Here is a 20,656-nt window from a genome sequence, read left to right as displayed (position 1 = left end):
TTCCTGGCGTCCCACAAGAAGCACTTCACGCTGTCCCAAGTGAGCCGGGACATTATGCTTGCGAAAGCGGAAACCAAGGAACGCCGTCAAAAGAAACTCGAGCAGGTTGCCCCTTCCCACTTCTCCAAATTGGCTCTTATTCTTTAACCTGTTATGAGCCCTTTAACCGGCTCATATTTCAATCGCTGTAAATTGTGCTGAAAATAGTCAGTCATTTTCGAAAGTCGTCTTCACCGGTTAAGATGTTAGGGCCACGTAGCTAAATAGTCGTATATTCTTCTATACCGAGAGAACTAACGGAAGCACCTCGTTGTCACAGTTCTTCAGGGAGGCGTACGCGCTCACATTCGGCCTACGACCCGGCGAACGTCGACGCCGTTCGGATGACAGCGACAGCGGGGAAGTGGTCACCGTGATGCGGACCTCGCTCTCTAAAAGCGAGTTCGCGAGCGCCCTTGGTATGCGGGCGGATGCTGTATTCGTGAAGAAAATGTTCAACATCGTCGATAAAGATAGGGACGGTCGGATCTCCTTCCAGGTATCTAACCTTTTCACCCATTCCTGGACCTAATACTAATTACGCCAGGGATCCTATTTATTTATCGGTGACGATTATCTTGCCGTTTAGGAGTTCCTAGACACTGTACTATTGTTCTCGCGAGGCAAGACAGAGGACAAATTGAGGATTATCTTCGACATGTGCGACAAGGATAGTAATGGTGTAATAGACAAGGAGGAGCTGTCGGAAATGCTTAGATCGCTGGTGGAAATCGCGCGAACCACCAGTCTATCCGATGACCACGTTACCGAACTGATAGACGGAATGTTCCAAGTAATTCTATTTTAGTCCGAATCCTACTTGACACGGATCAACGTGTGTCGAGACAGTTTCACAGAGTTGCAGAATGTGTAGAGCGAGGCTTTTTTTCCTCCAGGACGCGGGCCTCGAACGAAAGGATTACCTCACGTACAACGATTTCAAGCTGATGATGAAAGAGTACAAGGGCGATTTCGTCGCGATCGGGCTCGATTGCAAAGGCGCGAAACAGAACTTCCTGGACACTTCCACGAATGTGGCGCGCATGACCAGTTTCCATATCGACCAACTTCCGTCCGAGGACACGAAGAGCTGGGCGCGAAAACAGTGGGACGCTATGTCGACATTCCTCGAGGAAAACCGACAGAATATATTCTACTTGTTCGTTTTCTATGTTACAACGATCGCCCTGTTCGTCGAGAGATTTATATGTTAGTATGCATGGTCCGCTTGGGTATTTTGATTCTGTCGGTCTTACGCAAGAGACGGGAGGAAAACTTTCGGATTTCTCGTCGCGTCCTTGACGGGAAGAATAAGAAAGTTTGGAAACAAAGTTATTGTTCTGACCGGATGCTTTCCGTCGTTGCAGATTACTCTTTCATGGCCGAGCACACGGATCTGAGGCACATCATGGGTGTCGGAATCGCCATAACCAGAGGGTCAGCGGCTGCGTTGTCGTTTTGCTATAGCCTGCTGCTATTAACCATGTCCCGTAATCTTCTGACGAAATTGAAAGAATTCTCGATTCAGCAGTACATCCCCCTGGACTCTCACATACAGTTTCACAAAATCGCGGCTTGCACCGCTTTGTTTTTCTCGGTTCTCCACACTGTGGGCCATATGGTGAACTTCTACCATGTCTCCACCCAACCGCTGGCTCATCTTCGTTGCTTGACAAGCGAACTCAGCTTTCCCAGCGATGCTCGTTTGACCATTTCGTTCTGGCTCTTCAGAACCGTAACAGGTGACCGTTAAACCGACGTTGGATTTAATTATAACAAGGCCTGCTGTTTGAGCGTTGTTGTTTCATTTTTCGCAGGTTTAACCGGAATTCTACTGTTCATCGTCATGACGATAATTTTTGTCTTCGCCCATCCGATGATTCGACAGAAGGCGTACAAATTCTTCTGGTCGACTCACAGTCTCTACGTGGTATTGTACGCGCTCTGTCTGATTCACGGACTGGCTCGGTTGACCGGCTCCCCGCGTTTCTGGATTTTCTTTGTCGGCCCGGCCATCATTTACGCTCTTGATAAGGTAAATTGGACTGTGCCATTTTTGTAAGTCCATGACTATATTTATAACTGCTATTATTATCCGTTTGACTTCCGTCACTTTCGTAGATAAATTTAGACACAAGTACTATTCCCGTGACTATTTTTTCTCAAACGGAGATATTAATTAAATGTTGAGCATAAAGTATTTATCGTTCCTGAGCTATAAATCTCAATTAAATTGCATTATGGAACGCGATTCGTAAGGTTTATAAATACATATCTCGATAGGTGGTCAGCCTTCGGACGAAATACATGGCGTTAGACATCATCGAGACGGAATTATTGCCATCGGACGTGATAAAGATCAAGTTCTACAGGCCGCCGAATTTAAAGTACCTGTCCGGCCAGTGGGTCCGCCTTTCCTGCACCGCTTTCCGGTCGAACGAATTCCATTCGTTCACGTTGACCTCGGCGCCGCACGAAAACTTCCTGTCGTGTCACATAAAAGCACAAGGTCCCTGGACCTGGAAGCTACGGAACTACTTCGATCCCTGCAATTACAATCCCGAGGACGAGCATCCGAAGATAAGGATCGAAGGGCCATTCGGTGGTGGAAATCAAGACTGGTACAAATTCGAGGTCGCTGTGATGGTCGGCGGTGGAATCGGTGTCACCCCTTATGCTTCTATGCTCAATGACCTCGTGTTTGGAACTTCTACCAATAGATATTCCGGGGTTGCGTGTAAAAAGGTGATTGAGAAAAACGTGTCAGAAGAGTCGTATCGGATCAATCGGTTCAGGGTTGAAACAAGTTTTCTTTGTACATACTTGGGTTGTTGGGAAACTGTTATTCTATCTCTTCTTATGATTGTTTATATGTCTTATCCTCTTACAGGTATACTTCCTATGGATATGCCCCTCGCACAAGCACTTCGAGTGGTTCATCGACGTCCTACGAGACGTTGAGAGGAAGGATGTCACGGACGTTTTAGAGATTCACATATTTATTACACAGTTTTTCCATAAGTTCGATTTACGCACGACTATGCTGGTAAGATGTCGTTCCGTGCATCATAAACATTCCTATTTTCGTATCGTGCCAGAGTAAGCTTGACCGGATCTATATTTCTTGCAGTACATTTGCGAGAACCACTTCCAGAGATTATCCAAGAAGAGTATATTCACCGGACTGAAAGCGATAAACCATTTCGGCCGACCTGATATGACTTCGTTCTTAAAGTTCGTTCAGAAAAAGCATAGCTATGTACGTTTTGGAAAGCTCTTTACCTAAGTTATTGATAACGGGTAACGTTACTTTTTCGAAACTACAAATTTAAATGGTACTTCACTGTGTTGTAGGTCAGTAAGATAGGAGTGTTTAGTTGTGGACCACGCCCCTTAACGAAGAGCGTGATGTCGTCTTGCGACGAAGTGAACAAAGGCCGTCGTCTGCCTTACTTCATTCATCATTTCGAGAACTTCGGCTAGTCTCTTATGCGCGTGTGCGCATCCGTTTATTTATACCGAGTATTATATTTCTTATTTATGAGAAAAAACGAGAGAGACGAACAATTTTTTTTCAAATTTGTTTTAAAGAAACGTAACCATGGAGCTCCTACAAACGGAATTCCTCCTTAATATTATCAAGAAATTTGGTGATATTCCCTTGTCGGTCCCAGGAGTTCCAGGGTAAAGTGACAACCACGAGTGGAGTAATAACACGATTTTTATTCTCGTTATGTCAAAAATTATAAATAACCGAAGATCAATCGTTAATGGTCCTCCGCGAAGACGATGGGAATGGATAGGACCAATTGTTCTTGGCCGTGTCCTCGTGTTGGAAGTCCGCGGACTCGTGCGAAGTGTAACCACGATTTATCACGCCCTGAGTGTCTTCCTTCGCGTCGTGTCTGCTCTGCAGTTTCGACGACAACTGACTGAAATGATCATCAAACAGAACAAATGAAAATTTACACAGCATACATACACACGCACACACGCACACACAACCGGTGCAGTCGAACGAATCGAATCATTGTTAAATAAATAGCTGAAGACCTTATTATTCGATCACCAAATGAATCCTCGATTTTAGGTAACCTTCGCCTGATGTTTCTCGTGTCGAAACTCTCCTCTATGATAACGTGTCGATCGTACGGAGTGTCATAGTCGACTTCCAATATAGTGGAGAATTGATGAGGAAATATCATGTCGATCGCTGTTATCACCGCACCGACGAATAGGCATCCGATACCTGAAAGAAGCATCACCAATCCTGAGAATCCCTTTCCTTGGAACGCTGTTGCGGATCAACACGAAGTCTATGTACAAACCGGACAGTAAAACCAGCCAGTAGTTCCATCCCAGATTGAAAGCAAGAATAGAGCCCTCTATATGGGCTATCAGTGGCTCGCACGGCAGTAGCGCCCAGTATATTAAACTGGTCAGTAGCATACAAATACCGGTGGAAATCATTCCGTAGGCACCGTATCGTGGCACTACCACCAGCAGCAAGTTCATCATGGTCCAGGAAGCAAAGGACGTCCTGGAAAATACTCGATAATGAAATAAAAAGGTGAAAAGATACTGTCAGTTCTTAACTTACACTCTGATCCCTTATTTAACGAAACTTATATACCTAAAAAAGTATGCCATTTTAATGAAAAAAAATCATGTTGGGAAAGGGGACCCCAGATCTGTTAAGAAGAGGTCAGAAGACTAGGAAAGATGATGGGGTACCGTGGCTCAGATGATTACATGTACTGGCCAGCCGAGGGAATTTTAAGAACGTGTGTGGTTCGAGTCCCACTCAATCAATTCCTACTTTTCCTGGCTTTCCTACATTAAGTAAGAGGTGTTTTGTGTATAGTATTTGAATATAGCATTTACCAGAGCATCAGGGACGTATAGTAACCAGCCTGCCGGTACTTGCTTCCCCATGAGAATCCCTCCTGATGGAGGCTGAAGTATTCCGCGAGCGATACAATGGGGAACGGTGCGCCCTGGTTAAGCGCTTGCTTGAATGCACTGGTCATTTCTCCTGTACTTCTCCACCAGAACCTCTCGTTGTACTCCACATCGTCCATACGGTGTTCGTTGCTTGGTAACACTGTATGTGCGTATGTAAGAACCCCGAGAAAAATTAGTAAATAACCTTTATTATGAAACACGATCATCGTGTGTTGTTATAGTTCGAATAAACGCGCCCGAACGAAAATTGATCGTATACGACGCGTGATATGTGTATCGGCTGGATTTAAAATCGGTTTACTCCCGACACGACGATGACTCACGTCTGTACGTGATATTGATATGCATCAGGCCTATGTATCCACCGATCTCAGCGGTAGTCTTTTGTCCGGAGTACGCGCTGTAGGTGCTGACGATGGTCGCGGAGCTGGTGTGCCAGGATGATCCATACTGGGCGACTGGGGGGGGGGGTGAAGAGAGAGAATAAAGGGTTACATTCTGTCAGCAGAGAGGACTCGAAAGAGAAAACTCGGTTAATTTTTGCAGGTGTGAGAGAAGTATATGTATAATAGACCGTACCTTGGATCGAGGCTCCGACGAACAGGCTCAAGGTCACCGTGAGAAATGTGCTCAGTCTCTAAAAATGTCAAGTAGAGGATATACATGTATTGAGCATTCCCAGCGATGTCGCGTAAAACTTTTCTTGGAAGGCCAAACTGATCTATCGTTTAACTTACACAAGTACATTCCGAAGAATTGAATAATCACGACGAACGATCAAGGTTAGTAGTTAACAAGCTAGTAAACGCTCAATGTAACAAATCGATCGGTTGGGCTCACTTTGTTAGGTACAATAGAAAACATAACAATGTTTTTTTTTTGTTACGACTCGCCTCCTTTCGAATCCCAGGGAATATGACCAGAAACGCGGTGAAGATCGTGCCGAAGATCACGAAGACGATCACCAATGGCACGTCGCCGGTGACCGGTGTTCTGTTGCTGTAGCTGTACAACGTCGGTCCGCCGTCGATGCGGAAAGCATCGAACCATCCCCTCATCGTCTCCGTACGATTTCTCGTAACGTGACGCCGACGGAACCGGGCAGTTCCGGTTCTCCGTTGAAACCGTTTCGCATCAGGGGCACCTCTCCCAGATTGTATATACTGTCTGGTGCGCGCACAACAATGGAAACGAACGAATCGTTGATTCGATAATGTTTGAATGTTCTACAAGAGCTGCCACGAAGTTATTCAAGTTGTATGCTTATGGTTGTGTATACCTTAGATCTCCAGGCTCGGCTACCCAGTGTCCAAGGACAATTATTGCGAAAAACCAAGGTGGCCGAGAGACGAGGCACCTGCGAACGGTGTGTGGCGTGTAGGTCCGCTGGCAGAACGTGTACTAAGGCCCCCGAGTCCCGAGTAGGTTAACGGGTCTTGGAAAGTGATTTCCAGCGGATGACGACGGAGGAAGGGGTCGGACGAGTCTAGAGGGGAGGATGAAAGAGAAAGACAAGTGGGGCCCCCCTACGTCTCTCGAGGAATCGGAGGAGGTGGAGGTGTAGACCGCACAGGGGCAAAAAGGCGTGTGTATTTCGGTCAGCTGTGCCGCGGCTGAAAAACCCGAGCGCGATTCCTCCGGCGCGCATGTCGTTTTATTTCGACGGATCCTCCCGCCGATCGATGATCCCGGATGACGACACACACGACGAGACGCGAGACGTGGATCGCCAGTAGGAATGCCTCCCTCGACGTACGTGTGAGAGGACCGAAATAAATCTGAACCGACAGAAACGTACGGAATTTCGTCGATCAGTAATTAGGAATAAACCGCTACCGTCATGGTATCGATACTTTTACTTATAACTTGAATTTTATTCGAATAATACGTAGTGAAAAGCTGTAGTATATAAGGATGTCGTCCGGAGGATTAAACAGTTAATGAGGTTAAATAATTGTTTGCCAAATGTCGACTCATTCAGGGAAAAGTATTATGTTGTTATAAAAATTACAATTTCATTGTCATTTCTCATGGATACATACCGAGTACATGTATGTATATCGCAACCGGAAGTATCGATACTAAAAATACTCGGTATCGAAAGAAAAGTATTGATTATTTACTTGTATTTACTTGGATCATTTCATCCCTATCAGTAATTGCTTCTAATCGCGGTGTATATGTATACTTGCAGAGATTTCACGGAGGCGGAATAACGAGAATCGACACGGTTACAGTGGATACGGACGGTGTTGATCGGACATCCGGCTGGAAGTCACTATCGGGGAGATTCACTTTTCTTTTGTATACTACCTATAAGTACGTATAAGGTCATTCCACGCGAAATCAAACACTTTTTGGAGTAACATTTCGGATTTTGTTGAAATTGGGATATGTTGTAGTCTTCGATGATATATAAACGTATTTCGAAGGATTTTCAAATACAGTCCTATTTGTCCTCTATATGGACAAATTTTCAAAAATACGAACACTTGAAAATTGGCCGTATGAAAATTAATTGAAGTTACGACCACCCAAACCGTACCGGTTAGCCTAGTACCGCACGGCTATCGATCGATTTTTCAAACCATCGATCGATTCGTTCTTTAATCACTGTTATTGTCTATCAGAAAAAAATACAGTTCGTGTAACGTTGACGGCAAACGAACCAAACCACGTACTCTCATCATATTGCCATCACAACTCCCACATCACATCTCGAACAACCACACTAACATACATTAAACAATTTCCAGTTACAATCCAGCCAAACTCTCAACGTTTCCATATCTCAAAGAATACAACCGTCCCACAAACGTATGCGTCTCAGAACTCCAATCAATGCTGTCCAACCGTAACACTTAAGGTCAGTAGTACTCAGCTCGTGAAACCCATTAACATTCAGCTCCCTAAATTCATTCACGATCTCCTCGTGCGACATCGAAAATAGCCGAGTCACCGTAACACCGGCGATTACTGGAGTAGCGACGGGAACGTGGGACCAGGTATACGTACGTAAAAAAACGTAAAGGCTACGTGATGGTCTTCGTGGCGCAACTAGATGCCAAGGGGACAACCTCGGGTTGTACCGGTACCGGAAGCATTACCAGCAGCAGACCACTGCGTCCCGTGTCCACCGGACACACAGCGCAAGAGAGGTATGCTTACATACGTCCAGGCTGGTCTATAGTGCCGGCAATAACTCCTGGTTCTATTTCAGTCGGTCTAATTCGAGCCGGGTGACGGTAAGCTTTTAACGGTAGCGCTGGTAGCATCATCCACCGTCGTCGGCTACCACCACCAGGCCAGGCCAAACGGCTCCTCCACCACCACCACCACCACCGACAACGATAACCACCGGGGAACGAGGAGCCCGGTGGCAGGCTACTCGCGCAGTCTCCTGACCGCGTAGGCCCCCAATACACCAACAACCGCTTCTCTGACCGTTCAAGGTAAACCGAACCATCAGATCTAAAACGCTCAAAATCGAACGAATTTCTATGTGATTCGTGCACGCTCTCTATTCATTTAATCGTGTAACCGTACGTTCATTGGTACGTAATCGTATTCGTTCATCGCTTATTCTCACAATCTGAGGTGGTGGTGGTGGGGGGTACAGACACTAACACATCGTAATTTACACACTTTGCTCAGCTTTCTCCTGTGCGATCGTCGAGAACTGTGCTCCGTGAAATTGTACCGGGATCCTCTGCGATACAAGGATAAATCGATACATAAATAATCACGGTGTCTGTCCAGTGGATAAAGAAGAATTCGTCATCCTGTTCGGCCGATCATTCACGGGGCACGTTGGACAATTGCCGTGGATACTGGGGATGTTCGATTTCGATTCGATTCTTCGGAAGATCGATTCCCTTAAGTGACACACGTCTCTGCCATCTATAATACATATACACTAACGGCCAAAAGTATGGGACCAGAGTTCTGTTACCATAAAATAAAAGTTATGGGATCGATACATACACAAATCGCTTCCCGTTTATTTTAACACGCTCATTAACTCTTTGTAGAATAATCTCTTTCTTCAATTATCAGACCTGGTCCCATACTTTTGGCCGTTTGTGTATATGTCGTGGATGGCAGTGACGTGTTATCCAAGGAAATCCATCTTCCGGAAGAGTCGCAACAGAATCGAACAAGCCCTAGCGGAACACCAGCGTGATTCCCGGTTTCGAACCAAAATCGGCGATGGGTGGCAAGAAAGTGTGCGCGACGGTTTTGGCAGTGTTCCATTCGGAACGTGCGCGCGCTTATTCGCGAAAAATCCCCGCTGGTCCCCTTGCCACCGGACCCAAGAAGGTCGTACACGGCAATATACGTAGATATTTCGTTAAAAAAAAAAAAAGAATCGTGCCGGCCGAAGGACGACGAAGGTGCTTTCTCGTGGTGGCGTTCGTCGAGTCCCGTCCATCACGGTGAAACTCGCCCCAGGACTATTTATAAAACGTTCTTGCCGTCCTCGTGGCACCGCGAACGGGCCCGTGCACAGAACGATACAGACGACTACATACGCCGCTCCTTTACGCTCGCCTATCATGGTCGCGGCACCGCATGCATAGCAAACTGACCGGAACACAGCTACGTCCGGCTTTCTTCACCCTCACGCGCCCTGCTTTTACTCCGTTCCATTTCTTTAATTGCGGAGAACGACTGACACTGTTCTGGAATCAAATCTCCGTAGCTCTCTCTCTCTCTCTCTCTCTCTCTCTTTATATATGTATATCTGTGTGTCCGACTCAAGAAGTCGATTGATCCTGTTACGAGATGATTTTGTGCACCGGTCTCTTCTTAAGGTTAGGACACCTCTTTGTCACGTTGTTGATTCTCGAAGAACCGTTTTTTGTCGCCACTACCATTGTGGGCCGATTAGTTTGGTTTAGTTGGTCAGAGAGTTTCAAGGTAATCGTTCGATTGCTCTTTCAGGTTTTTCTGAAGAATTTCTCCGACGGTGCAGTGACTCTTCGGAAATATCTAGGTTCCTTTCCGTACTTTGACATTCTACCCTTTCACCGGTTACGATTTTCTCTTGAAATATCACATATATTATTCTCTAACTCGATATTCTCCTCTAATACTACCGGTATTTAAAAGTCAGTTATTATTTTTCATCAGGGACAAACATTTCACCGGAGACCTCGATGTCGGAGATTCCTGTAACGCTGACGTTGTGTAGAAATCTCCAGAAATCCAGTTCGGTAAAAAGGTTCTCGTCTATTTGTTGCTCTTGCGCAACACCCCGCGGGAAACATTTATTATCGTACGGCGCAGCAACAACCGGAGTGTTTATTTATCGCGTTTCAGGAGGATACGCAGTTGACGGTGGATGCGGGGCACGCGCGCGATGAAGACAGAAACGTTTTTAATCGCGACGGCCTTTTCTTAGCAACGTTCCGACGCACCCGCGTATATCCTGCTTAATTCACTTGGTCTTTCTTCGTTTTCGTTTATCGTACGTCGACAGGCCTGTTACAACTACCGCCAGTCTGATACAGTCACGATCCTGCGTTAAATTTCATTGTAACTGTATACTTCAAGTTTCGCAGACTTAATAGTGTGGTTTTTAATACCTCGCATTAAATTTTATTTGAAATTGCTAGTACCGAATTATTCATCCTTACTTATCGGATCTATCTTAATCCACGGCATCACACGTGCCCCAAGTTCTTCGACGAGCCTCTTACGTAACAGTCAGATACAACGCATTATTCACGCGAAAGACCATTGTCTTCAGATTTCGATCGTAATAGGTATATCATCGCGGAACTGCGAATATTTCACCGTGTTTATATGTATATCCACATCAATTTGTAGAAAGTGGTATCGGAGAAATTCGTTAACTCCGTTAAGTGTTCTATCGGATACCATAGATCGCATTCCGTTGTACCGAATCTGAGATAATCGTGAAAGCTAGAAATGCATAAAATCCGTAGTCTATTTATTACCGAAACACACAGCCCACTCGTTCGCCGTCGGACCAGGTGGCCGCCGCTGAGTCGGCGCGGCGTGAACGACCAATTTAGGGGATCGTACGCGTCGGTATATCGGCTGTATCGAGGAGGGGCGTATAGCTGGCGTGCGAAGAAACTTCCGAATTTCCGTGTGCGGCGCGAAATAGGGTCAAAGTTATTTTCGCGCTAGGCCCGCCGTGTCCGAAACAGCCGGCGACCACGGTTTTCTTCTCTTGCACGCCGTCGTTGCGGATTTGCCCGTCGACTAGAACCAACGGTACGCCTCTGGTCCTGTTCCGCGTCGTTTCACGGAAATCGGTGAGAATTCACGTCCATCGTTCACAGGCAGGGTCGCAGGAGTAAACGAACCGTCGAATAGGATGTAGCTCAATGTCGACGCGCGCCAAGCTAAATAGGGAGAATAATGCCCAGTACCGGACCTCTGGCCAAACACTTGTGGTGCTAACAGAAGAGGACATTGTCAGTCGTGCGCGTGTGTGGCTCGAATTTCCGTGAAGATTACAGAGTGGATGATGTAGGAATCGGTAGGAGACAATGAATCTCTGTAAACGCGTGTTTCCGATTTAGCGGTATGTAACACTGACGTGTAAAATTGGTTTTACGCTAGGGGAACAAGTGCTGAAATGAATGATAAACTGAATGTTACTTTGGCATAAATTTCAGAAACTCCCGATACCAAGTGCCCCTAGCGGAAACTGAATTTCCTCGCGAGCGTATACATTGCTGTCCCTTACGATTCGGTAGTGTGTGTGCGTGATTATTAGTGTCGATTGATGGTGTCCTCGTGAGATATTTAGAGTGCTTGTACTGTAAAGATATAATTATTTCGATTCGATATATCGGACACGTGGGAAGAAGTTTCGCGTTGTCGTCATTTCCCGGTTTAAAATTGTAAACACGACAATTACACAAAGCTTCTGGGAAATTCGAAAAGCAAGTGACTAATAGGAGAGAATACAGTTATTTTTCAAGCATATACATATACATATAGTGGTGGTAGTTGCTAAACTTCTTTCTATAATAAGTGTCTAACGTATACCTTGGGCACAGTTCAAGACGCACGATGAGGATTCTTTATATCTGATAAAAGAATATGTCTGTTACTTTTTTTTTTATTAGTCACCCGTTACTATACATAAAGTTTCTCCAGTTCAGTCGTGAATCGGTACCATGTTTCTTTCCGTTTCGTTTGAACACCGAAATTTCGAATATTCAAAGGGACTAGAAAGACCAGAAGAGTCTGCAACGTCTCTCCTCGTTCTTCGCTTATAGTCCGAGCAGTTTAATAAGGCGACACGAAGAAAGAAGAAGAAAAAAAACGGATGTTTGTTTTCGATTCCAGGCGCCCCCCGGTCGAAGCGGAGGATCAAAATGTCGGAGACGGAAGGTGAGGGTCTTCTTTGCGAGCTGGCGCGTCAAGATGTTCTTTGATTCACGTGGCAACGGCCTAGAAATATTGAGTATCGTAAATAGATAAATTGAACACGGGCACGCGTCGAGGAGCTCGGGGGCAACAGAGAAAAAGAAATGTACGATGATCGAAGAGGCTCGAAAACAGCAGACAACACTTGAGACCACACGACTCTCTCGTTCGCTCTCCTACTCTCCCCTCTCTCTCTCTCTCTCTCTCTGTCTGTCTTCCTTTAATCTGGCAGCGTAACATCATTAACGTAACCATCCAGCTGCTCTCAACTTCTGGTTTTTTTTTTAACCTCTTCAGAGACAAATTTATTAGGACTAGAAAGAATATTTTGTTTACTCTTCAGCTGTATTTAATTAAAATATTTTTTACAAATATTAACGAGAATCAATTGGTGGAATATCCTTTTTGTGGGGAATTTCCTAGTGAATAATTAATGTACAGTTTCGAAATGATGCTTAAATGAAAGAAAAACCAAACGTACACATATGTACGTGCCAGTATCCCTCGAGAGGTTAAAGATCGACTTAAATCAGTCCACGTGATTGCAGCTGGACAACCATCGTTTGCGATTTTCCACTAAAAAAACACCATTAAGAAGCATCTCTGGAGACGCGTGTGAACGAAACAGAACGTAAAAAAACATTCGATTGACCGACTTTCGTTCTTTTTTCTTTTGTAAATTACCATTCGGTTAACTGACTACCTCTCTTTTAATCGATCTTATGCTCCTCTAATTCTGTCTTAAATCAAATTTATGCTGTCATCTTCGCGGATTTTCGATTTTTTTTTCAACGATCAATATTTTCCAGACATCCGTGCCGTAGTGGAGAACAATGATTTCCACAGCATCATCGAGGAGGAGAGCGGCCGGTCCAGCTCCGCGGATTATTTAGACACTTATGACGACACGCCGAAGGAAACGAAAGAGCTGTCCGAGGAGAGCAACGAGGAAGAGTTCAAGGAGGACAAGGAGACGTTCGTAGAGACGGTGAAGAAACCGCTTGAGGTGGACAGGAAGGAGATCACGCAACCAGGTTCGTGACGTGTGGTAATTCTTGGATAGATGGATCACCGTGAAAGACAGAGCGAGGTAGAGGTAGAGAGAGAGAGAGAGAGCTATTCTCTATAACCGTACCGTAAAATTTATCCGTGCTAATCACACGGAAACCGATACATCTTTATCGGGTTAACTTACGAGAAAAAAGATCGAAGAACCAACCTTTATGTTTACTCCGCGAAAAATGCTTCGGGGGCAAAGCAAATTATAAAAAAAAAAAAAGAACAATCTTATTATTGTATACTTTTTGTTAGAAAATAGCATTGTTACACGAATCGCTGTTATAACGTAACGAATCAAGATGAGAAAATCTTAGAGAAATTCGGTTCGATACTCACCACTAGGTACGGCAACCTAAATACATTTGTTGCCGTACATTGTATATCGAAGCTGTAGATCGATTTCGAGCAATTTTCATATTCTCACAACACACAGGACACGCACAATTCGTAGTATGCTGACACTGCTGCTCAAAAGTTTGGAGTACAATTTCTTTTGATTGTATGCAATGTTACATTCTACTGAACTTTGAGCTTCAAACCTTAGAGCCCCCGACGTGGATCCAAAGGATTCAAAAAGCAGGACCCACCACGAGTCTTTCTGACTAAATGTCAATCGATCAACACGTGAACACAATCACACGGAAGAATAAGTCGGTTAGAAAACGAAAGAAGTCTCCCCCCTCCCCCCCACTCCTCACTCTCTCGGTGGGACCATCCATCCTCGAATTACCCCGAACAACCGGGAATCCGATCGCGTCTCTTCGTTCCGTCACGCTTGCTCGCGGGGCGCAGCTGCGAGCCGTTGAACGAGGGACCGAAAATAAATCCCGCGGAGAGAATCCGGTGGGTTTTAAATAAAGAGGCGAGGCGAGACGCGCACGATAGCCGGTCATCACCGGCAGACCGAGGCTGTTGCGGGTCGTCTCTAGCTTTCGGTCTCGCGAGAACCAATGTCGAAGAATTCTCGAATTCTCTCTAGTTTCCGAGCCGAGCGTGTCCAATCAGAAACGGGAGAACGGAGAAAACCAAACGGGGGAGGGAAAAGAACAAAAAAAAAAAAAAAGAAATGGAAAACAAAAAAATCTCGTGTGCGCGAGACATCCACGCTCTTCTCGCGGATTGTCTTTCAGTTCCATCGTGGAACCAGCCACAAACGGCCAGGTCCGCACCACGGTTCAACCCCCGTCTCGTATCGTTTCTTTTTCAGCGCGTACAACACCGGAAACCATCACGTCGTCGTCGCCCAGTGCCGTCATTATCGACACGATCCAACCGGAAACGGTGGTCGGTAAGGTAGGGACCGCAGTGAACGGCGATGAACCGGCCGGTCACGCTGCAGCAGTTGGTCAGTGGAATTCTACGTTACCGGCGTTAGTGGAGCGTCTCCGTTCAGCGCTCGAACACACCCTAGCGGGTGGAGCCGAAAAGCAGTCGGTGGAGGAGGAGGTGATTCAACAGCGGCCAACACGCGAGGATTCCGGCGTGGACTCCGAGGAGGACTTCCGGATACGTACGTCCATGGAACGTGTGCTCGTCGGTTGCACCGAACCGGAGCTCAGGAAGGATCTAAAGTTTCTCGAGGATCTTCTGTTGTCCGACATCCAGACCGCCCTGTCGCGGCTACGGGAGACCTTGGAACGTACGGACGTAGCCGCGTTGGCAAGAAACGGCGCCGCATCCGATTCCACTGGAAAGCTACACTTGCTGCGACTCGTGTCCAGTCTGTTATCTAGGCTACAGGTGCCCGAGGTGGAGGAGAAGAAAATCCTACAATCGGAGAAAACGACGACCCCGGTACTGCCGTCGACGTCGTTGAGCAGAAGACGCAGAGGAACTAGACACACCATCGGCGTCTCGACGGAGGAATTGGCCAGGGCCAGGAAGTGGTTGGAGGAGGAGAGAAACAGCGGTTGCTTGCCGCTGGAGGACGTGCGCCCGGCGAAGGAGAGGGGTCAGAACGGCAACAACGAGGAGACGGTGAATTTGGAGAAGAGGTCGGAGGAGATACGAGACAAGTGCGTAAAGGACGCGATCAATCAGCGCCAGCTGTTGGAGGACAAGAACAAGGAGATCAGAGAGAGCTACAAAGGCGGCCAGGAGGTGGACGATAAACAGGTCGAGAGTACGTGTCGGTATAATAATATTTACCAAGAGAGTAACGTGAATATTGTCGAGGACAACGAGGTGAAGGGCCGAGTGAGCAGATTGGCGGAGATACTCGGACAACGGGCCGAGTTAGCGGCCAGTCGGTATCCTCCGGCAAATAAGTTCACCGCGAAGAAATCGAAGATCAAACGTGCGAACACCATCGACATACCCAGCTATCTGAAGCTACAGACGGAGAGTCTCGGTCGCAAGAGCACTGGCTGCGTTTCCCTTCGGCGACCGATCAACGTCGGGGACAAGGCGAGCGTTCATCGTACAGGGACCATTGTGCCGAGCTTTCAGCCGAGAACGGAGAACGACAGGAAGTTTCTCGCGTTGATCAACAAGAACAACGACGCGCCCGCGAACACGGTGGTGCCGTTTAAGGCGTTCGGGTTCGCGAAGACAATGGACGTGCCCCCGTCTACGGCGCAGAAAAACTGGACCAGCCGGTTCTCGAATATCAAGACGACCTTCGACAAACCATCGGGGAACGAGGACAGGGAGAATAGACCGTCGTTGAAGGATCGTGCGAACAAGATGTTCCCCGGGGCGGTACAGAATTCTTCGTATCCGTCAAATTCTGATTTAGGCTCGAATTATAATTCTCCCGTTATGAAAGACTTCGGGGGCGGTTTCAGACACGCGCCATCCTCGCCGTTCAAGAAAATCGAGAAATCCCCTGTGTCCCCGTCGAAGGTTCCGCCGGCGTATCATTGGCCCAAGAACGCCCCGGTGCCGACGAATAACTTGAGGGAAAAGGCGAGAATGATGTTCGACCGGGAGAACGCACCAGCGAGGTCTAGACCCACTGCAGATCGCGAGAAACCCGCGTTTCCGCGACCCCCTTGGATCGATCACGAGAGGAACGGGACAGTGACGGAGAACGGTCGAATCGATTATAAATCGTTCTGCAAACAATTCGCCCCTTTTGTCGGCAAGGCCGCCATGGAAACGAAGAAGCAGCGCGAGGAACAAAGGATTCCCGGTGTGGTGGACGGTAAGATCTCGTTCAAGATCCCGGAGGGACGCAAACCCCCGAGAATCCATCAGTATCCGGTGGAACGTCCGTTGATAAAGGAGAAAATTGGACCGGAGATCAGGAACAGCTACGAGACGATCAAAGGAAACGGAGGATACGGTCAGAAAGAGCCGCCGAAGCCGAGGTTTGCCGACGCTACATTGCGAGGTAGCTCGTCGGTAGCTGTACAGACCGGTATCAACGAGGATCATCAGGACGAAGGACGATCGTTCAGAGTAGCGCCGAAGATTCCGAAAGGATCTATGGTTTGTAGCAACGTTTCCGTTCAAACTACCGATCTAGAGAGACCGTGTGCGTCGATAAGCGACACGGACACTCGGAAGCAATGGACACCGATCGTCGATGAAGGATCGACCATTCAGCGTGGTGTTGACCATCAGAGATTCGTCTTGGACCACAATCAGAGCTATCGTACGGTTTCAGGTGATTCCCCGATGTCCAGTCCACGTCGGTCGTCGAGCGAACAGAACAACAGAGACACTGTTGTTACCCATCAGGCCGGTCACCAAAAACAACCTGGAAATCCTGTTAATCTCCCCAAGGATCCAACGCACGAGATTCAGGGTTATCAGAAGGAAGACGAAGAAGGTCCCGATCAGCCCGTCGTTTCTCCAACGAGCCTGCCAACCTACGATCGTTCGCAGAAGGATAAGTCAACAGCGGACTGGCCCGTAGAGGATCCGGCGTTCCTGGACGATCAGAACATCCAGAACCAGGACATCAGTCCCGACGTCGGTGTGGTGACACGGTACACCTGCGCGATCGCCACCGTCGCCACATCGGTCGACAGTCCTGAACCGCGTTCCGAAGAGCTACCGTTCATCGAGTCACGCGCCTCCTCGTCACCCTCGCCCTCCCGATGGTCGTCCAGGTCCAGGCCAACAACCAGCGAGACCGCCACGCCCGAGGACGAGATACGTAGGCACAATCTGTTGCAACAGAGCCTGGTCCGGCGTCTGCAGAACGAGATCGCCTGCCTGAACGACGAACCCCCTCGGTATCAAGCTGACTCCGGTCAGCATGTAACCGTGACATCTAGAAGTGTCAGCCAGTCGTCTGGCGTGGCTGAACCGAGTTACAGTCTCCACCAGAGTCATCAACCTAGCGCTGCTCACGCCCAACAACGGAACTTCGGTGAATCCTCCGGGATCAGTCAGTCACCCATGTCTATCCAAGGGTCTCCGCAAAGCATCGATCAAACCTCGAACATCAACCGTCCTCAACAGATCCCTCAGAGCCACCAACAGAGCTTCGACCATCCAGCGAACTTCGATCAATCGCCGAACGCCCAACCATCGAAATTCGGTAAATTCTTAACTCCAATCCCCCAGAAAAAGCCAGAACCGTCCAGGACGACCCATTCGCCCAGTCCAATTCCAGCGAACCGAGTGGTCTCGCTCCGTGAAGCCTACGAGCTGTCGCCCAGCGGTCAACCGATCCAGAAGGAACGGTCCCCTGTACCGAACGGGGGGGCGTCGATCGACTCCAGCGACGAATACCTGGTCTCCTGCGCGAACAAGTCTTCCAGATCCATCGTGTTGTCAAAATCCGAGTCCTGGCACCAATTGGCCCAATCCGCCGGCTATCCGCGTGCGCCACGTGTCAGCGTACCTACAGCGACAGTAACCTCCAGACCGTCGGTCCATCCGAAACCACCGAAGCCTAGGTCCCCGTCCTCGCAGAAACTTCGCTCGAAGCAATTCGAGGCGTCCTCGATGGCCGACAGCGTGAAGAGGATGGAGGACAAGATCAGACAGTACTTCGACAGCCCCGTGGACGCCACTGAAACCAGGGACCATTCGAAGAGACGTTCACCGAGGACCTTCAACAAGGAAATGGTCGGCCTGTCTCGTAGCCGTACGATGCCTGGAATGTCCGATGAACGGCTAAGGTTACAGATACCGAGCACCGTTCAACAGACGCCTCTGCTGAACGTGAACACCGCGGACGTCGATAAGGTCTTCGACGATCTGTTCGAGGAGGCCACCAGAACCGAGGGCCGGCATTGCTGACGCGGACTTCAACGTCGTTTCGTCGTCCTCGACCTGGCGCTAGGTACCAGCCGCGATCCAATCGGTTGGGACCGTTGTGGGGACTGTCGTTCTTCTGTTCATCGGCCCCAACCGGTCGCCACGTGACCTTGAGAACCACTGTGCGGTTATCTTGCCTCGTGAACACCGAGTGCCGTATAGTGACACACGATCCGAGGTGGTCACCGAAGGTAAAGCCGTAAAAGGATCGATGATCCTTTACGGATGAGGAACTAGGATTTATCGTGGGTGAACAAGGAAGATTCGAAATCGATTTTGTACAAGTGTGTGTGGTGGAGGGAAGACCAAAGAACGCGTGTGCTTGGTTTCGGTATTGTTGCTGCAGGGGACCTCCTCGTGGGAGCGGATCTTCGTTTGCGTTCCCGTGGAAACGAGACTGAATGCATCGCGATGATTCCCGTTGTACGAGAGGGGGACGCGTGTGCAATGTTTTTGTTTTCTTCTTATTTTTTCCTTCTATTGTTATTCTTCTCTTTTTCGTTTCTCCTTCTTTTTTTTGTTTTCAAACGAGCCTCTCGAGTTAAGGCGAACACGTTTTGCGGACGGGACGTTCAGAGTCGTGCTAGAAGGTCGTGCCAAACCCCGAATAAAGCAGTGAGTCACAGACAGTCCCTTCATCTTTTTGTTGATCCTGTTTTGCTCACCACCGCGCAGTAGCGTATTAAGCTGCGTCTACACGGTGTATAGAGTATAGAGTATAGCATAACAAGTCTATATAGCAAAGTTAGCAAATTTTTTTTTTTTATGTAGTGTAGACGCGGCTTTAGCTTGCACCACTGCCCCCCTCGGATATCTGCACGAAAATTTAACAAACGTAGAACACCGCCTTCGCATAAGCGCAGTAGAAACTTTTAGAAGCGATACGACACGCTCGCTAGCTCTCTCACACGCACGCACGCACGCACACACGCACCAGATATTTAAATAGAGATGGCGTGGGGAATTGCTACTTGTGAATCACGAGTGATTCTCTAGAAATAAATTCCAATCTATGTTACGTAGCATACATGTTGTATAATTACAGCAAATCATTCTTTTATAATGCCTTTTTTTTATACTGATTTTTAAAAACACAAATAGTAATGTAATTCGTTTTAAAATCATATTGTATATATTCTTTTTTTTGTTGAAAGTTCAAAAATTACGATCACTGTGATAAATCATTGTTAATGATTTTGCACACCATCTCTAAATATTAAAAGGACCTCTCTACCTCCTCTATGCCGTGTGGACTTGTTCGTGGAGACAGAATATTGTACAGAGTGATCCGAGGACTAACGTCAGAACTATTTATAGACAGTTACGACCGGCGGTGAATTTTCGGCAAAATTTCTTCGACCATTAAAATGCCACGATTAGACCATGAGTCTTCGCGAAAAGTCGAATTTTACGGTACTCGGGAACAATTAGTTCCTATTACACTTTCTTTTCCTATGAAAACCTTCGAATGGTTAAGGATACAAGACTCCATCAGATCTTGACGAAGATATTGAAATTCGTGAGATTCACGATGTAACGTATGATTATTGTAAAAATGCAAAATTTCACTCGATACACGATCACGAGTAGTTGCACGAAAAAAATGTCTCCTGTACATAAAATTGAAGAACTGCTCCCTCTGGTTCATGAAATTATAATCTCATTAACTTAATCTTACCGCGATCCGAGCTTGGTACCTCCAAGGTCGTCACGAGAACTTCAAAATTCAACGAGTCCATAAAAACCATAACAATTATACTTCACATACCCTGTTGGCCAAGAGAGCGATTTTTCTTTCTTTAGGTTCTGTTTCCATCGAGAACTTCCACCCCACCCTTGCGGCAGATTTCTACCGTTCGATCGACGAGGAATAGGTATATAATTCGTCCTCTATCGACGCAGAAATACCAGCGCGAGTGCACGTGCGAATTTATTTAGAGATTGTAAACATTCGGCAGACGGG

At 47.3% G+C, this 20,656-nt stretch overlaps 3 protein-coding genes across 6 annotated transcripts in view; 2 read left to right on the top strand and 1 right to left on the bottom strand.

Annotated features, from left to right (window-relative positions):
- LOC107191309 (dual oxidase) overlaps window positions 1-3,522 on the top strand; it is a 15,163-nt gene extending 11,641 nt beyond the window's left edge. The window contains exons 12-21 of the mRNA XM_015580307.1: window positions 7-105; window positions 320-538; window positions 629-832; window positions 936-1,248; window positions 1,407-1,781; window positions 1,857-2,074; window positions 2,323-2,784; window positions 2,930-3,085; window positions 3,170-3,298; window positions 3,394-3,522. Of these exons, the coding sequence (XP_015435793.1) occupies window positions 7-105; window positions 320-538; window positions 629-832; window positions 936-1,248; window positions 1,407-1,781; window positions 1,857-2,074; window positions 2,323-2,784; window positions 2,930-3,085; window positions 3,170-3,298; window positions 3,394-3,522 (2,304 nt within the window). The remainder of the gene's footprint in view (window positions 1-6; window positions 106-319; window positions 539-628; window positions 833-935; window positions 1,249-1,406; window positions 1,782-1,856; window positions 2,075-2,322; window positions 2,785-2,929; window positions 3,086-3,169; window positions 3,299-3,393) is intronic.
- A 277-nt stretch (window positions 3,523-3,799) lies between these two features.
- Window positions 3,800-6,062, bottom strand: LOC107191308 (dual oxidase maturation factor 1). The gene is made up of 7 exons (XM_015580306.1): window positions 5,898-6,062; window positions 5,584-5,641; window positions 5,328-5,462; window positions 4,924-5,143; window positions 4,368-4,579; window positions 4,093-4,288; window positions 3,800-3,971 (listed from the first exon to the last, which is right to left on the bottom strand). The coding sequence occupies exons 1-7, from the start codon at window positions 6,060-6,062 to the stop codon at window positions 3,800-3,802; spliced, it is 1,158 nt and encodes a 385-aa protein (XP_015435792.1).
- Window positions 6,063-8,260: 2,198 nt separating this feature from the next.
- LOC107191403 lies at window positions 8,261-20,516 on the top strand. 4 transcript variants are annotated; one of them, XR_001516276.1, is made up of 5 exons: window positions 8,261-8,456; window positions 12,337-12,381; window positions 13,227-13,451; window positions 14,684-18,884; window positions 20,497-20,516. XR_001516276.1 is itself a non-coding variant. In XM_015580433.1 (4 exons), the coding sequence occupies exons 2-4, from the start codon at window positions 12,366-12,368 to the stop codon at window positions 18,673-18,675; spliced, it is 4,233 nt and encodes a 1,410-aa protein (XP_015435919.1). In that variant the 5' UTR covers window positions 8,261-8,456; window positions 12,337-12,365; the 3' UTR covers window positions 18,676-19,039. The 4 variants fall into 4 exon arrangements, 3 of the variants coding, with proteins under 3 accessions (XP_015435919.1, XP_015435923.1, XP_015435922.1); XM_015580433.1 differs by lacking the exon at window positions 20,497-20,516 and having other exon boundaries at window positions 14,684-19,039; XM_015580437.1 differs by lacking the exons at window positions 8,261-8,456; window positions 20,497-20,516 and adding an exon at window positions 11,212-11,291 and having other exon boundaries at window positions 14,684-19,039.
- The last annotated feature ends 140 nt before the right edge of the window (window positions 20,517-20,656 follow it).

Source organism: Dufourea novaeangliae, unplaced genomic scaffold, assembly GCF_001272555.1.
Source record: "Dufourea novaeangliae isolate 0120121106 unplaced genomic scaffold, ASM127255v1 scaffold246, whole genome shotgun sequence".
Lineage (NCBI taxonomy): Eukaryota > Metazoa > Arthropoda > Insecta > Hymenoptera > Halictidae > Dufourea > Dufourea novaeangliae.
Note: the sequence above shows the minus strand (reverse complement) of the source record. Positions and strands in the feature narration are given on the sequence as shown.

What these genes read in the sequence shown, in the direction of transcription:
- LOC107191403 (XM_015580433.1), top strand. An exon ending in GAAGGAGATCACGCAACCAG is followed by an intron (nt 13,452 to 14,683) that starts GTTCGTGACGTG and finishes TTTCTTTTTCAG; the next exon opens with CGCGTACAACACCGGAAACC.
- LOC107191308 (XM_015580306.1), bottom strand. Translation starts at nt 6,062, where the DNA reads ATGAGGGGATGGTTCGATGCTTTCCGCATCGACGGCGGACCGACGTTG. An exon ending in TATACGTCCCTGATGCTCTG is followed by an intron (nt 4,580 to 4,923) that starts GTAAATGCTATA and finishes AGTATTTTCCAG; the next exon opens with GACGTCCTTTGCTTCCTGGA. An exon ending in TTTGGTGATCGAATAATAAG is followed by an intron (nt 3,972 to 4,092) that starts GTCTTCAGCTAT and finishes TGATCATTTCAG; the next exon opens with TCAGTTGTCGTCGAAACTGC.